This window comes from Sinocyclocheilus anshuiensis, unplaced genomic scaffold, assembly GCF_001515605.1.
Source record: "Sinocyclocheilus anshuiensis isolate Anshui unplaced genomic scaffold, SAMN03320099.WGS_v1.1 scaffold714, whole genome shotgun sequence".
NCBI lineage: Eukaryota > Metazoa > Chordata > Actinopteri > Cypriniformes > Cyprinidae > Sinocyclocheilus > Sinocyclocheilus anshuiensis.
Window position 1 is genome coordinate 112505 of NW_015546068.1, and position 17496 is coordinate 130000.

At 33.7% G+C, this 17496-nt stretch overlaps 2 protein-coding genes across 2 annotated transcripts in view; both read left to right on the forward strand.

Annotated features, from left to right (window-relative positions):
• The first annotated feature begins 3742 nt into the window (after positions 1–3742).
• On the forward strand, positions 3743–8576 carry LOC107699631 (transmembrane protein 230-like). The gene is made up of 4 exons (XM_016500947.1): positions 3743–3934; positions 4142–4243; positions 5400–5525; positions 7661–8576. The coding sequence occupies exons 2-4, from the start codon at positions 4163–4165 to the stop codon at positions 7799–7801; spliced, it is 348 nt and encodes a 115-aa protein (XP_016356433.1). The 5' UTR covers positions 3743–3934; positions 4142–4162; the 3' UTR covers positions 7802–8576.
• A 179-nt stretch (positions 8577–8755) lies between these two features.
• LOC107699646 (uncharacterized) overlaps positions 8756–17496 on the forward strand; it is a 47708-nt gene continuing 38967 nt past the window's right edge. The window contains exon 1 of the mRNA XM_016500966.1: positions 8756–9239. The gene's annotated coding sequence lies outside the window, so the exon portion shown is untranslated. The remainder of the gene's footprint in view (positions 9240–17496) is intronic.

Consider the following 17496-nt stretch of genomic DNA (forward strand, 5'->3'; position numbering starts at 1 on the left):
TTTAAGTTGTAAAAAAACAAAGATTATTATGGAAGCCCATTTCCACCACGGCATAAAAAATAAAGGAAATTGCAACTTTTTATTTCACAATTCTGAGGTTTTTATCATATTTCTGACTTTTTTTTTTATAATAATAATAATAATTTTTATTTTTAGGCTTTTTTTCTCAGAGTTTACATGTCAGAATTATTTTTTGTTTACTTATTATTATTTAAAATTATTTTTTTGTTGCTACACTAAATTAAAAATAAGTTTTTATCTCACAATTCTGGCATTTTTTTCAGGCAATGGCAAGTTTATATCTCACAAATTGAATTTTGAATTTGTTTATATCTTGCAATTCTGACTTTATATATATTTCTTGACTTCTGAGAAAAAAAGTCAGAATTGCTAGAAAAAAGGACAAAATTGTGAGATATAAACTCATTATAAGGTAAAATGTTTTTTAAGGTTTTTTTAAGCATCCTTAAATTACTGGAGTACATTTTACAAGAAAATACACATTTCAGTCTTTCTACTTACATTTTTTTACGTATAATTCAATATTTTACTTGCTATTTCTTTGTAATTAATTGTGAAATTTACTAGCAATTTCTGAGTGAAATTTGTTTCTATACCAGATGTTTGACGTGGTACAAAAACAGCAGTACCGTTCTGCTAGAAGATATAGTTCCTGGCATAATAAAACGATATCGATATCTTTCACCATATAGTGTATTTTAACATGACTGGCTGAAAAATAGCTGTCTCATAATAAGGTTTAATTACTCTAGTGCTTTAGATTCCATTCCTAGCTTGCAGGCTTCGTCTGATCAATGTTAATTCAACACAACCCTGACTCCAAATGTTAACCAAATACTCGCTGATCCGTTAAACATGGTCAAGACTTGACAGCAAAGAAAAGACCACAGACAGCGGCCACAGTGAAAGATGTGATGGATCCGTGGTCCAGCGTCTGAATCGATCTCCATCTCCCAAGACCACCATCCCCATCGCAATCCATATATTGACTCCTGTTGTGAAAGTGAACCTTTTTTACCCTTCTGCTGTTTGATGGTGCAGTGGAGCATTTCAGGGTGATGGTGGGGTGAAGCCAGCGGCTAGATGGCGTAATTAATGCTGAGTGGGGCCATTACCAAACTCATTGCTGATGTTGTGTGTTATGAAATGGTCTGTCTATCTCTGTCCTGGAACCAATCCGCTTAATCCATCTGAAAGAGAGCAAAACAAGAGAATGGAGGCTGTAAGCGTGTCGGATCAACCTTTATCCCTCACTGGTGGTTCTCAGCTGGTTTTGCTTCAGGATCCAGTTTTTATATTGGGCATCAGTATATCAATAGGTTACTACAATGTTAAAATTCAATTCGGATGGTTTCATGCTCTTGGCAGCACAGAACACACTGTGGTCGACACAAATCAAGTTTATGCTGGTTGCAAGTGAAGCTGAATTTAAAATAGTGCTGTTTGTGAGGACCTTTTCATAATGTCTCCCTAGCAATTAATGCCAAGTTTTATTGAATGGCACTTATTTTTGCACTCTATTATGCATTTATAATTATTTTTTATAAAATAATGAACAGATTTGCAACGCACCAGTTAAGAATCACTGTTCTAGAACAGAAGTTGTCCATCTTTAATAGTCATCTAATAATAATCATATCTTATTTAAATCAATTTTTATCACTGATTTTTTGTTTTGTTTTATCTATTTATTATTATTACATTTTTACAGTTTTTCTCTAAACTTTTCTTTTTGCAATCATGACTATGCATGATTATAGTTTGTTGCAGTCTATTATGTGCATTTATCATTATTTTTGATAAAATAATGACCAGACTCGCAACTCACAAGTTAAGAATCACTGTTATAGAATAGTTTTCTGTCTTTAATAATCATTGCACTATTTTTCCCCTTATCTTATTATTTATTTATTTATTTATATCAATATTTTATCACTGATTTAATTTTTTATTTTATTATTTATTTATTTAGTTAATCTTATTTTTATTATTATTTATTTTTACATTTTTACACAATTTTCTCTAAACATTTCTTTTTGCTATCATCCATGATTACAGAGTTTGTTACATATTATGTGCAATTATAATTATTTTTGTTATAAAATGTTCATTATTTTTTCTACTCACTACATTTTTCAGTACTGCATTACTGTATTACGTATGTATTTAAATACTTCTCACTGATTTGTATTTATTTGGTTGAATCTTATTTTTATTACACTATTTTTCTCTAAACTGTCTTGCAGCCTCCAGTTTGAAAACTCCTGTTCTAGAAGTCAAAAGCCAAAAGAAGATTAATAGACAAAGAAACAAATCAGATGGAACGGTAACCGTTGCTTTCTCAAAATAGTCTCCCAGCAATAAACATGCAATGCCACTGGTTCTTTATGTTTATAAGGGATCTAATTATTTCAAAACTGCTAATTAGCTGAGCTCGTTACATGGAGGGTGGTCACTATTTCGTAGTTGTTTACTGCGGGCTGTTCATCATGAGATTATGCTGGGTGTTCAAACTGACCTCAGCATGAGTAATTTCTCTGCTTTCTGCTCAGTGTCACTTTTTAACCTTCAACGCATATGAGCAAACACCCAGGAAACATTGAAGTGAATTTCTCTGAGACCCTACATGCCACAGTTGTAAGTCTGGATATCCTGTACAGTGCAGTTTTTTTTTTAGAGATATCAAATGTTTGGAGGTTTAATCATAAACACTCCCTCTCCTTGGTCTTTAAATATGACTGATATTGATAGAATGATCAAATTTAGCACTCTTAGGGAAATATGATAATGTTTTGTAATGATCATTTAAATTTGGCTAATTTTCAAATTGTTTGTCGTAAATGAACATATCAGAAAAAATGTTATGGGGTTTCAAATTGGAATATGACTTCTTGTTACGAAACAGGGCACAATTTTCATACATGTCTTCTGTAGAGACAAACATGTTAATCAGGCATTTTGGGGAGACACAAGAAGAAATGATTGATCATTATTCCTATCAAATATGAGATATTCTTATGAAAATGTTGCCAAGTTATTACTCCCATTATTACACTTCTTTTTGTCATTATGGTTTGCCCCAAGAACACAATAATATGCAAATTAGATGCAATCTATAGATATTGTATAGAATGGGGAATATCAATTTATAGACATTTAACACACATATTGTATAAAGTAAACGAGTATATTAAATCATTCTGTTATATCTTTCATAACATAGAGAATCATCTTTGTACAAAGTTTGGCTAAAAATATCCTGAAACCTAAAAACTGATTTAGGTTTTTAGATGAAAACATTGTTTTTGACTATACATACCTTTTCATGTCTATTTGTTTTTTTAATATCTTAGTCCTGGCGTCCACTACAAAGGACTTTTAATAAAATATGAATAAAATATATTTTTTTGAACATGTTTCACCATTTGTTTCTTACGCTCCAGCCAATGCAATGACATAATTTAAACAACAAAATTCACAAAACTTTTTTTTTCGGCTCTCAGGAGGATAGTTCTTTTTACGTCTCATACATAAAGCCTCATTTTCTGATTGTCTGCTCTTAGTTCCAGCATATAATCTTTCAAACTCTTTATTTAAATCCACTATTTATATTTTTAAAACTCTCCTCACCTCACCAAAGACAGGCGGTAATCGAGAAATGTTTTGTGTGATAGGCTACAGCTCCCTCGTGCGGTTTTCTATTCAAAAGCGCATGCGTGCTTTTTACTTCCGGAAGCATTAGGTTTATAAACATAATCTTATGTGCGACTGTCACAAGCTGACGTATAATGACGTTTTTAATTAATACTAGCTTAAAATTACTTAACTGTGTTAAAAACGGAAACATACATCATTTTTATTGTGACTTGTGCTTCAGGAAAATTGTCTTCAGACTATTCTGAGGCTGCACAAGGTAATGGCAAGTAAAACATGTTAAACATGTTTATATTGACCTTTAAACATTTACAGTAAATATTTCTTCCACGTGCGATACTGCATTACTATTATTGAATGTTCGACCTGCCATAGTAGTTCAGTAATAGATAACACCATGATTCAATATTGTTTCATTCGTGTGGTTATTATGATGAAGTTTGAAATGAATGTGCTTTTGAATCAGAGTGAAGAAACTCAAGAGAAGATGCCAGCTAGAAACACTATAAACAGTGGAGTCAGATACTCCAAACTAGCCCGTGATGATGATGGATACATTGATCTCCAGGTGAGAGAAAAAGGGCTTTTAATGCTCTTAAATGCATGAATCAGTGTTGCTCACTTTAAACGTTGTTATATCTAGGGGTTATGGGTGAAAAGGGGTTTTCAAGCATCAAAACAATAAGTTTAATACAGCTTTATTTCCACCCCATACCTTAGAATGTGTCCTGTAAAATTGTTTTTGTTTTTTTTCTGAGCAAAAAATTTTTTTTACTGTGACTTACAGAAGACACTTACTAAAATGTCATTCCGTGTAACAATAGTTCATATAACAAAAAAATCTTGTCAGGCATATTTACAACAAGAATCATTAGATGACATTAAAAGACTATTTAAGGATCACACTGCAGACCCAAAAAATAATAAATCGTAATTTTAAATCTTTACCAAGCTCCTTCAAATCACTAGGTTTTACCCATTTGTCAGCAAGAAGTTTTTAATAATTTAAAATATAATAAAAGTTATTATGATCATTTTTACACACACATATATACACTGAACAAAATTATAAACGCAGCACTTTTGTTTTTGCCCCCATTTTTCATGAGCTGAACTCAAAGATCTAAGACTTTTTCTATGTACACAAAAGGCCTATTTCTCTCAAATATTGTTCACACACTAACACAGATTTAGACAGATTTGTGAACAATATTTGAGAGAAATAGGCCTTTTGTGTACATAGAAAAAGTCTTAGGTCTTTGAGTTCAGCTCATGAAAAATGGGGGCAAAAACAAAAGTGTTGCATTTATAACTTTGTTCAGTACAGGTAAGAATAAGTATGTTGTTTTATTTTTTGCATAAATATATATTTTACGTCAAATGATGTAACCATTTGATATTTTGACTTTTTTTTTTCACAAAAATGATTTGAAACATAAAAGTAGACCCTTTAACCCTTTACTTGCATTCCATATGCTTTCTTTGTATAAAACCACTTTTGTAAATGGAATTTGATGTGGAAACCAAAATGCGACGTTGTGTCTTTGACCTGTTTATAAATATAAAATATCTCACATAAATCAATCAACACAATGCAACACATAAATAAACACAGAAATTCAACTTTCAGTGCATTTTCTAATGTTTTGCAGTACTCAAAACCCGTTTACTGCTCTTGACTGAAATTCTGCATGAATGCGTTGTAATGTTCTTTCTCTTCTCAGTTTAAGAAAAGTCCTCCTAAAGTCCCTTATAAAGCGATCGCCCTGGCAACAGGTCTCTTCCTCATTGGCTCCATTCTGATCATCATCGGATCCCTCCTGTTAGCAGGATACTTTGAAATTAATGATGTGAGTGCCATTATTATATTACAGCTCCATGCTTTGCTTTCATGTACTGCCTTTCCAGATTGTGCCATTATTAGCTTCTCATTCAGATTTCTAGACACGTTCCTCATGCATTTGTTAGTGTGCATTAATTTGATTTCATTGGTCTGTTGTTTTATGTTTTCTATTTACACAATCCTAACAGCCACATAGTCGTCAGGGGTATTTGCAGCATCAGTGCATTTCTCATATGAAAAGCACACTTTCTACATTCTGTCAAACTATCAACTGCAGTTTTGTTCTTTATAGAGCAAAGTTTAAAGACTTAAATTAATCGGTCAAAATGTGAGAAGGACAGTTCCTCTGGTCTAAATGCATTACCATCATATTAAGTCAGTCAGTTTAGCATCCTGCATTGAACGTGTGGAAGCTTTTTCGTGAGTGGCTGAATGTGGTGAGATTACTGTACATCTATGCTGTGCAGCACCAATCCTCCAGCTAGATGTTCAGATTTAGTAACAGCGCTCTTAAGAAACCCCTCCATCTGCGGCCTGCCCTATTTCTTCAGCTAGTCCAGTTAATGACGCTCGATCAGTGCGCTAGATCACAGAGATCCAGACTAGAGCTTCCTCTTAAAAACAAAAACAGCAGACCGAACCAGGCAAACATTTTCATTCAGTCTAGCAGTATTTATTATTTTCCTACTACATTCACACTGCAAGAGAATGAGCCTCAAAAGATTAAATGTAAAGTGGATGACAGTGTGACAATTGACATTGAATATGACCATTTTAACTTCCAATCTGGGCCACTTTCATATTTGAAAATAACCTCGATACATATCTGATTTTTGTAATAACATTTGAATAGCCAGGTTGGAATTTGTGATTTTTAATTTGATATTCATCATAATTGTGCACTATAAAAAAAATCGATTAAAATGAATACATTGTTGCATTAAAATACAAATACTCTGAAATCAATATACTCTGAAAACTCTGATCTGGGCCACTCTTATATTTGGAAATATCACTGATATGTCTCAGATTTTTTGAACAGTTTGAATAGTCAGGTTGGAATTTATGTGATTTTTTTTAACTTGACATTTGACAGAATTGTGTAATATAAAGAATCAATTAAAATGAATGCATTTGTAATATATTCATTAAAATACAAAATACTCTGAAATGGGCCACTTGAACAAAAAAATACATATATTTAAGCAGAAAAATGATAATTAAAAAAAAAAACCTATTGCACTATAGATTGATCAGTAGATGACAGACTTTGAGGTCCTCAGAAAACACTTATTTTTGATAATTGAATATGACTTTTTTTTAAATTCCGATCTGGGCCGCTTTCATATTGGTAAATAACACAGATACGGTACATATCTGATTTTTGTGGTGCCATTTTTAATGGTTTAAACAGTTAGGTTGGAATTGATGTGATTATTTGTCATAATTGTGTTTTGTAAAATTGTCAATATATTGATGCAAAAACACTTTGAAATTGGTCACATTTAAATGTTCACTATATATATATATATATATATATATATATATATATATAGTGAACATTTGACACACGCGCACAAACACACACATATATACTGTGTGTGTATGTTTATATATATATTTATATAATCAGTGACATTTTTGAAAAATTTGAACAGCCAGGTTGGAATTTATGTGATTTTTGTTTTTTAACTTGACATCTTTCATATTTGTGCACTATAAAGAATTTATTAAAATTACAAAAAATGTATGCAAAAATACTCTGAAATTGGTCATATTTAAAGGGCCACTTGAACACAAATTTATTTAGACTATTTATTTATTTACGTGTTTGAATAGGTTGGAATTTATGTGATTTTTAACTCGACATTAGTCATAATTGTGCACTATAAAAAATTTATTAAGATGAATAAATTGATGCATTAAGAAATGGTCTGAAATAGGCCACATTTAGGGGTCACTTGAACAAAAAGTGTGTATTTGAGCAGAAAATGAGAATAAAATTACTGTATATTTGATCAGTGTATGACCGACTTTGAGGTCCTCAGAAAACACATATTTTGACAGTTATTAATGACCTGTGCGCATGTTTGACCTGGCGAGCTCTTGCAGTCAACATTTCTGTCTTTCTGTTACTCACAGCACCGTGATCGCACCATCCCAGTCCTGATTATTGGAATCCTAGTCTTTCTTCCTGGGTTTTACCACCTGCGCATCGCCTATTATGCCTCCAAGGGTTACCGCGGTTATTCCTATGATGACATCCCTGATTTTGATGACTGAGCGGCGGGGACGGGCTGATCTAACAGAGCTTTGAACCTGGTTTTCCTGCAGCGAGCCAGAACTGCACCGCCGCTGATGTCTGCCACGTCAAAATGACTTGACAGACTCATTTTTTTAAACATTTTCATAGACTGAGAAGGTGATTTGAATTCATGAACTAGTATGCTTACTTAGGTTTCATGTAATGAAAATCACTTTATCATGAATTTAATGCCATTATTTGTAATGCAAACAGGTTGCAGTTCAGTTGTTATGTTAGTATGTATTGAGTTACAGGTTGTTGCAACAAGCAAAGCCTGAGGCAAGAAAAACTACTCAAAACATGCCACATGCTGTTTTATATTTTGCAGCTCTTTTGATGGATTGCACTAGGGTTCAAATCTGTCATGAATGATGTGATTTTTTAATATCTTTTTGAGGAACACATTAACATTAGTTCTTGAAGTTAAAAACAAAAGGGTTTAATATTTAAATTTAAATACATTTATGTATGATGTGAATAAAGCACCATTGCAAAGTTTCCATCTTTAATGTCATGCAACTGGATTTAACTTATTTTCATTGATGTGATTTTATTGCCATTACAGAGGATGCTTTATGAATAAATAACTTGTTTTCAAATGAAGACTGACGGTTATCAGGATTGCACTTAGAAAGGCTCTCAGGTAATTAGGAAAGAAGGTGAACCCTGATAATGAAATTACATTTACTGTAGTTTTTGATGCTCAACTTGCGCCCCCGTGTGGATCATAAGTCAAGTCAAGTCACTTATTTGTATAGCATTTTTTTCCAGCTAAAGTCAGTTCATTGATGATTCAGTGATTTCATCATCCAGTTTAGCTCTCTTTCCAATAGTGTCTGTGCAATCAGTCAAGCGTCCCCAACTAAGAAAGCCAAAGGCGATGTAGTGGCAAGGAACTCCATCAGAGAGAGAGAGAGAGAGAGAGAGCAGCAGCCGACACTGTCCGTGTTTGTAACGCGAAGCAATCATGTGAGTAAGCGCTGAATCTCCACTGCACTGAGACGGAGAGACTGTAGAGACCGCGGGAAACTTCACACGCAGGACGAGATTTCCTTCAGTTTGGAGCAGAATCTGAATGGACGCCAAACAACAGCACAGTTTAACGCGGTCGACAGGTTTAACGTGCGAACAGATCCATGGGATGGGACTTAGGTTTTCCGCGCTGGAATCAAGCCTGCTTTTCTGACCATCAAAGTACGTGAAGTTTTAAAGAGCCGCTGGACGCACAGTAGCATTGGCCAGAGTCGGGCTCTGGATTTGTTATTAAACCTTTTCAAGCGATTTCTAAAGTACTTTAAAGAATATTTTAAGTGTTTTTTGGGGAATATCTCTTGTAACTTTCAAGTGGAGGAAAAACCTTTAAGCCATCGATGGAGTGACACCTTCATTTTATCATCAGTCAAGTGCCTCAAACAGGTAAAAGACACACACATGCATATGTAAGTAGACATATTGCAATCGTTTGCGCCAGCAGATGTTATTGTCAACATGCATAATTCATATATCAGAGCTGCCGTTCATATGTTTGAGCCTTCTGTTTGAATTATGATGCCTGTATCTTGCATGCAACATCTGAAGATGCTGTCCAGTTGCATGCTTTGTTCTTCATGGCTTTATTTCTGTTTAAAATTGTGTTTTCTGGGGTGCACGTGAGGTCCAGTGTTTCTCATGAGAACAATGAACCGCACACAGTCTCTCTGACCAGAGATGGACATGCTGGATATCAGTCTTGTCCAATAATGACACCTCATTCAGAGTACTTCATTCAACTGCACGAGAGTTCACTTTAAACTTAAGAAATCTTCTGCATTAGATGAATACTCTCTTTTTCTGGTATTTTATAGTAGGCTATTATTAGTAATACTATTATATTTAAAGAGCCACTTTGGCTATTCAAGTGGCTTCCATACATATAGAATAAATATAGAATACTATATAATATATATATATATATATATATATTAATAATTTTTATGTATACACACACATAATATATATATATATATATATATATATATATTATTTAACACCTTCATGTATTTCAGCTGTGTGGCCTTCTAATCTAATACATGCATTGGATATATTTGATGCATTGCATATACTTTAATGGCCTTATATGCAATCTTATCATGTTTTGTATATGTATGTCAAAAGATAAGAGAGCTGTATTTCAGATAGAGAAAGGGACCTGAGCTGTGTGAATATAAATATCTTTACAGTTACTGTTTGCCAAATATATACTTGTGGAAGCTTGGATTAGTTTGTGGTATACTTTGGTCACTGGGTCATGCCTAACAATGTCAAAATGAATGGCTTAACGTGAACTAGAGTGAGCGGTGAGGGTCAAACATCATGAGCTTTACTGACTCACCTTCTGCTCGTGGACTCGTGCTCTCATACACTGTTTAAGCAGATATTATTTACCCACATTAAACAGTGTTGTGATGATACACACAGCTGCTGTAAGAGCAAAGGTCGCAAGGATAACAAATGTTATCTTGATATCTTTAAGCATTTTATTGTTCTCTTTCGGTCTGACTTGCATCCATTAATCAGTGCTAGTGCAGCAAACCACCTGCTTCGTCTCGAGATAATAACTAGCCTAAAGGTGTTTGCTAAAGCAAGTTCACTATAAAGTGCAACATTGTCCGCCCACTTTTCAGCAGCTTTGTTCCGGATGTATTTTTCCTATAGGGATTTTAAAAAGGTTCTTTAAAGGAACGGTTCACCCAAAAAATGAAAAATTGCTGAAATTTTCCTCACCCTCAGGCCATCCAAGATGGAGATGAGTTTGTTTTTTCATGGGAACAGATTTGGAGAAATGTAGCATTGCATCACTTGCTCACCAATGAATCCTCTGCAGTGAATGGGTGCCGTCAGAATGAGAGTCCAAACAGCTGATAAAAACATCACAATAATCCACACCACTCCAGTCCATCAGTTAACATCTTGAGAAGCGAAAAGCTGCGTGGTTGTAAGAAACAAATATATCATTAAGATGTTTTTACTTCAAACCATCGCTTCCGGCTAAAATATGAGTCCATAATCCATAATAAAGCTTCCTCCAGTGAAAAAGTCACACATTTGTTATATTTGTTATATATCTATTTGTTTAGGTCTTGGACTGTTTTTGCTTGTAAACGCTGTTTGATCTGTGCATATTTCTCTCCTGATTCAGACAAGATGGCTTTTTCAATGTAGAAAGCAATATTATGAATAGAGGACTTAGATTTTACCTTATTAAAAATGTCTTGATGGATTCAATCATAATAATCTTAGGGAGATTACATTATTTGATTACCTCAATTTGACGTGCCTTATGGATGTGGGTGGGCATTAAAGTATTCTTCTGGCACAATTTTCTTGTCATATTCTCTGATTGATTGATATTTCTCTGCAGAATCATGGGTAATGTAGTTTTTCACTGGGATTCCTGCTGTTAAACCCAATTATTAAAAAGAAATGACTCAAAAAAAGTGAGGGTTTATGGCTTCAACAAAAGCATGTACCTTCGAGTAACAACCTCATAGCTCATAGTGGTTCTGTCCTTGAAGGTTTATAAGTTAACATTCAAAATCAATTCCCTTATGGAGAAAATTAATGGGATTTCTACTTCTAGAACTTCTATTACTATTGCTTATACTTGGGGACTTGGGCCAGTATACATGTCATTCTTAGAATACCCTAGCAACAACCTTGCGACCACATAGTAACATTCAAACAATTTAACAAGTGCATAGCAACCAAGATTCATGGCCAAACACCACTAGTATATGATTGCATTACATAATGTGTTCATTTTTAGATTTTCTTGCTTTAGTCATAGTTTTTTAATTTTATTACGAAAATGTCTTTTAAATTTAGTCAGCATATCAATGTTTGTTACTTTCACTCAGAATAATTACATTTTTTCAGATTTTTTTTTTTTCCGAAAGCATTTTTAAGATCTTGCAGTGTTAATTCTTTATAGAAGCCCATTTCTGCCATGGGATAAAAAAAAGTCCAAAAGGTAATTGCAAGTTTTCATTTCACAATTCTGACTTTTTTTCTTGCATTTGTGATTTTTTTTATCTCACAATTCTGACTTTTTTTGTCTCGCAATTCTGAGTTTATATCTCACGATTCTGATTATTTTCTCGGAATTGAGAGGTATAAAATCAGTCAGCTTGCATTTTGACATTTTCTTACAATTGCAAGTTTTATATCTAGCAATTCTGAAAAAAAAAGTCTGAATTGCAAGATGTAAACTAGGGCTGTCAAATTTTTTTTTCGAATTTCAAATATTCGTCGAATTTAAAATAAAAATTCACATTCTAATGCAAAAACGTTGCATTCGAATTTTAGGTGTGCGTTAAGGAGGCAGCCTTATCAGTGGCGCACGAGATGCGATGACAATGTAAGTGTCATTGCATTTTAATGTTTTTGTTAGCCTATCCAGTTGAAGCCACTAAAGTAAAAATTGTTGTTCAGTAAAAATATTGCGGAAAAAGAGAACATCAATGCAGAGAAGATCTTGTTTACGTCAAAACTGAAACCAAGCCGTTCACACAGAACACATATTATCTAGAGGGACGTCTATCACCATTGCACTCGCGTCTCGCACAAAGGAGCCGCATGTTTAGAAAGCCATGTAAAATGAATGCAGGTTTAACTTTGAAAAAAACATTTATCGAGACTTTATGGCGGGGTTTTTTTTCCCCATCCCACTGAATCTCGTGTTTTTAAATGAGAAATGTACTCTGTGTGATTGGCTTTCCGCCCTTTGAATTAAACTATGTATACATGCATTATGCTGTTTTGTTTATAGTTGCTTAAGCAACTTAATTAATTATAATTGGTTTATAAACATTATTTTAAACATTATGCACTTTTTTCACAGATAGGATCATATTTAAGTACAAAATTCGAATTTAGTTTTTCAGCCATTTTGACAGCCCTAATGTAAACTGTAAACAAGATGTAAAGAATAAACTCAGAATTGTGAGATAAAAAGTCACAATTACCTATTTATTTTTTATTCGGTGGGGGAAACAAGCTTCCATATTTCTTTCATATTTTCATTAGCAGTATGTTTTTTAAACTTGCATGATGCATGCTTTACATCGTCATGTCTTCATTGACTATAATTGACCTTCATTAAGTAGTTTTCTTTTAGTTCAGAATTTATCAGACCAGGCATTTGGAGCTAAAAGCAAAAACATGAATTTGAAGGAGATTATGTTTGTTAGTGCTTCTGCAATCTATAAATGGAGCTATTGTGTGTGGGCTCAGGGTAATACAAATCATGTCTTGTTCATGCATGGCAAAGTCACAAGACCAAGTTTGAAGGTTTTACCTCACAGATCTACCTGGGTGGTGGTAGTTTCATTGCACTTTAGCATCTAAATGATCTGCACTGGAGGGAAATCAAAGCCACTTGAGCTGTATTTGGCAGCAGGGCTCCCATGGGTGTTTAATAGACCCATCATGTCATCAAGTTATATTTCCTGACTTATTTTGCTCCAGGTTCTTGCCAAGATGCTACTTAAGATTTCCTGTGATCCCAGATGTTGTGCTTCACTGCCACTCGCTGGTCTGCACATGTTGACATCATCATTACTGTTCGGTCTGGTTTCTGTTAGCCATGATTACCGTGATAATAAGTGGTATATGAGTATCTCAGTGGCAGTACAGATCAGGATAAACCTTCCCTAAGGGCTGCTAATGCGAGAAATGTGGTACAAATGGGAAAATGATCTAATGAGCCCTTATTAACTGATTACCTAGGCAAGAAGGTGGTGTTTATCCAGGTGCAGAATGATGTTTCACTGTGCAAAGCTTTATGAAAGCAGGAATCTCAATGGAGCCTGATATTGTGGCCTACAGGAAGTAATAGAATTTGAGAGAAACTCCAATTTATGCCATTTTGAAATTATCAGCGGCATTGCAAAATCTACTTTGTAATTGATTTTATAGTGATTTTTGAGTAAATGTTGTTTTCTGAAGAAAATATATTTGCTTTACATGTGTTGTTATTGTTAACTAAAACTAAAGCTATAAAAATAGTAATTGAAATAAAGCTGAAATGAAAACATTAGATAAAAAACTGAAATGAAAATTGTAATAAATTTGAAATGCATGTGGTTTACATAAATGGTTATTGTTAACTAAACCTAAAACTACTAAAAAAAACATTTATTCATTGAAATGAAGCTGAAATGTAGAAAATATATAACTATTAGATAAAATTAAATGAATTTTAATAAAAATAAATTAAAGCTAAACAGAGCTAATAATACAACTAAATAAAACTAATAAAAATGACAAAATTACTGCAAAAATTTAAATATTCCAAATTTTAATAAATGCTACTATAGTATTTATAATAAATAGTAGTAAAACAGCACTGTTACCCATTAAAAAGTTGCCTGCATGGGCTTTGTTTGGGGCTTGCTAAAGTGTTAGTGTTGCTAGGGTGTTTTGCATGGTTGTTAGGTGGTTACTTGCTGGCCTACGACAAAAGTAGTCCTTCTTTCAAAGTAAGTCTGTATGGGATTTATTTTGGCTGTTATACTGTCCACCACTAATGCAGTAAGTGTTGATTTATTGTCTGCTTTTCATGTATGTCTTCTTTACTGTCATTATATTAGGGACATGCAGTATTGGCCATATTGCTCTCTGGCTTCATCTGTTGAAAAACCCACATCAATCAATCAATCACTAGTTTCATTTATTGTTGATTTTATGAAATGAAACATGTTAAATCCCATGGCACAAATTCTGTTTCCTAGCTTATTGGCGTGATATTTCCACCGTCAACATTCACCCACCCCTAGAAGTGCCATCATAATGCCACAGGAAGACTGCTGGCTTAGTGTTCTTCCTCTGACCCGGGTCATTCTGCTTGGCCCGTGCTGGAGCCCTGTGGCAGCCTGGATCATCCAGGATTAGCTGCAGCATAATACAGCTGCTAATCAGGCTGTGTCTGCGGCTCGCTGTCCACGCTGTTCACTCCAGCAAAGAGCAGGTGTACAGTGATTTACCTTTCATCTGCCTGTATTCCAGAGCTCACATGAGCTGCTTTCACATTGGCCTCAGTGATGTTAGCATGATTCCCATGCAGAAGCTTTCTTTTTTATTTATTTATTGAACCTCTTTTTTTAATAAACAACATTTATAAAAATGTATGTTTATGTGACACTTGCATATGAGAATAAGGAGAAAAAATAAACAACAATAAATAAACAATTAGAAAGAAATAAAAACATGACAGCTGTGTCAAAAAAGTGTTCAAATTACCATCTGATTCTAACATTATTAGAAAGACAGTATAGAAAGAAAAAGTAAATAAATAAAACAACACAAAATTAAGGTGCAATTAGGCTTCAAGGATTACACTATATTCTGTTACTTTATCTCAACAATTTTTCAATATGCAGTTATGAGTGAACTGCTTTTGATAGTCGGAAATGCATATTTTTTCATTTTTTTGTAAACGTTTTTGTAAAAAATTAAAGTTTTAATCTGTTATAATTATTTGTATACTATAACTTTTTTATTTTTAGATATTTTGATTATCATTTTATTAGTATCATTTTAATTTATTTTAATTTGTAGTAATTTTATGTTTTATTTATTATTACATTTATATTAATTTTGTTATGCTTTTGTTATTTTTTTTATTTTATTTTTTTATATATTTCTATATAGTTTTGGTTTATTTTTATTTCAATTTAATTTAAGATTTATTTCAGTTACCAATTTTAGTGCTTCAAATTTCAACCTATTTCAGTTAGTTGTAAAAGAAACATTTCAACATTTTCATTTAGTTTTTTATATTTTATATTTTATTGTATTTCATTTTTTAACTATTTCAGTTAACAATTTTTTTTTTAACTTTTAGTTTTAGTTAACAATAACAACACTGATTGTATTTATTTATTTATTTATTTATTTTTATGCAAGAACTTTATTGAACAGTAGAAAGTTAACAAACATACTTGGCCTGGGACAGACATAGCACCATAAATCAAGACAAAGAATATAAATATCACAGGTTGAGATGGGTATTAGTTTGTAAATAAAGTGATAAATCTTTTATCAATCTTTTAACATTTGTGCAATTTAAAGGGGCTTTAGGACAGTGGCTAATATAATCACGTATTTCAGTGTTGAACAACTGTATTTGCTCTATTAAAAGCAGGAGTTGCATGTGTGTTTCTTAATGCATTTGTGTACTGAACAGGTGTTATCCTCACCGGATAAGTAAACCACCTCATTTGACATTTGATTCCCGATCAAGTAGATTCAAACTTCTGCTTTCTGATGACCGGTTGACCCTTTAATACTCTAAACCGTGTTCAGGGCATGACCTGCAGAAATATACAGGTGCATCTCAATAAATTAGAATGTCGTGGAAAAGACACAAACATCTTTGTCAGAGTACCTTATGGTGAGAATAACTCGAACACATTGCTCCTAATACGATCAAAATGGCAAGTTGCCCAGCAAACAGCTTGAACTGGAGTACTTACATCTACAGTGTTATTGGTAAATGAATTGAAGACATGGTAGACTTGATCAGGTCAGAAATGTTGATCATAGAGCATTTACCAGCATGTGAAATGAAACATCAATGGTATATTTATATTGCATGGAGATATATTGATGGAGATGGTCTCTAGTAACTGTGTCACTGGTATATTACTTAATTCATTTAGTCAATTGAGGCTGTGAACTATCAAAGCAGATCAGCCTGAAACTTGTACCAACTAGATTGAGATTGTCTGTTATCAGCTAAAGCCGTCCAAGTGGGCACACTTAGGTCAATAACAGATGGTACAGGTCTTAACCGGTTTGGATGGTCTAGCACAAAACCGCAAGTGGCAATGTGGTTGTTTTGGCTTTGAATGGTGTGCTGAAGACATTTTATTAAGCGCCCCTGCGCAGTCAAGGCCAAGATCAAAGATCAGACGGTTTGCAGAGCATGTCCCATCATGCCCTGGGACAGTCTGGAGCCGTTCTTCACCATCTTAAGCATTTGTTTTGAGGGCTTCACCTCTTAAAGATGTCGTATAGGTTCATTTTGAGAGAAGTTCATGTGGTGTGTGCATGTCACTCAGATCAGAGTGCATCATGATGGTTTATCATTTGCAGTTATGTGATTATCTCCAAATATTCACTACTGTTCAAAAGTTTGGGGTCTGTAAGATTTATTTATTTTTAAAGGGGTCATATGATGTTGCTAAAAAGAACATTATTTTGTGTATTTGGTGTAATGAAATGTTTATGCGGTTTAAGGTTCAAAAAACACATTATTTTCCACATACTGTACATTATTGTTTCTCCTCTATGCCCTGCTTTTCTGAAATGCGTAGATTTTTACAAAGCTTATCGGTCTGAAAAGCGAGGTGTGCTGTGATTGGCCAGCTATCCAGTGCGTTGTGATTGGCCGAATACCTCAAGCGTGTGACGGAAATGTTACGCCCCTTACCATACTGTGATGATGCCCTGTCCCGGCCGGAGCAACGAGACAAAACATGAAAACCCATTATAAACGAGGCATTTGTTGCATCCAGTGGGGACATAATTACTGATTATAATGACTTATACTGTCTTTTTACGCATTGCGTTGCATCGCGCCACGTAAACATAAAACCATGTCTGCATTTGTGATCGGAGAAATGACAAACAA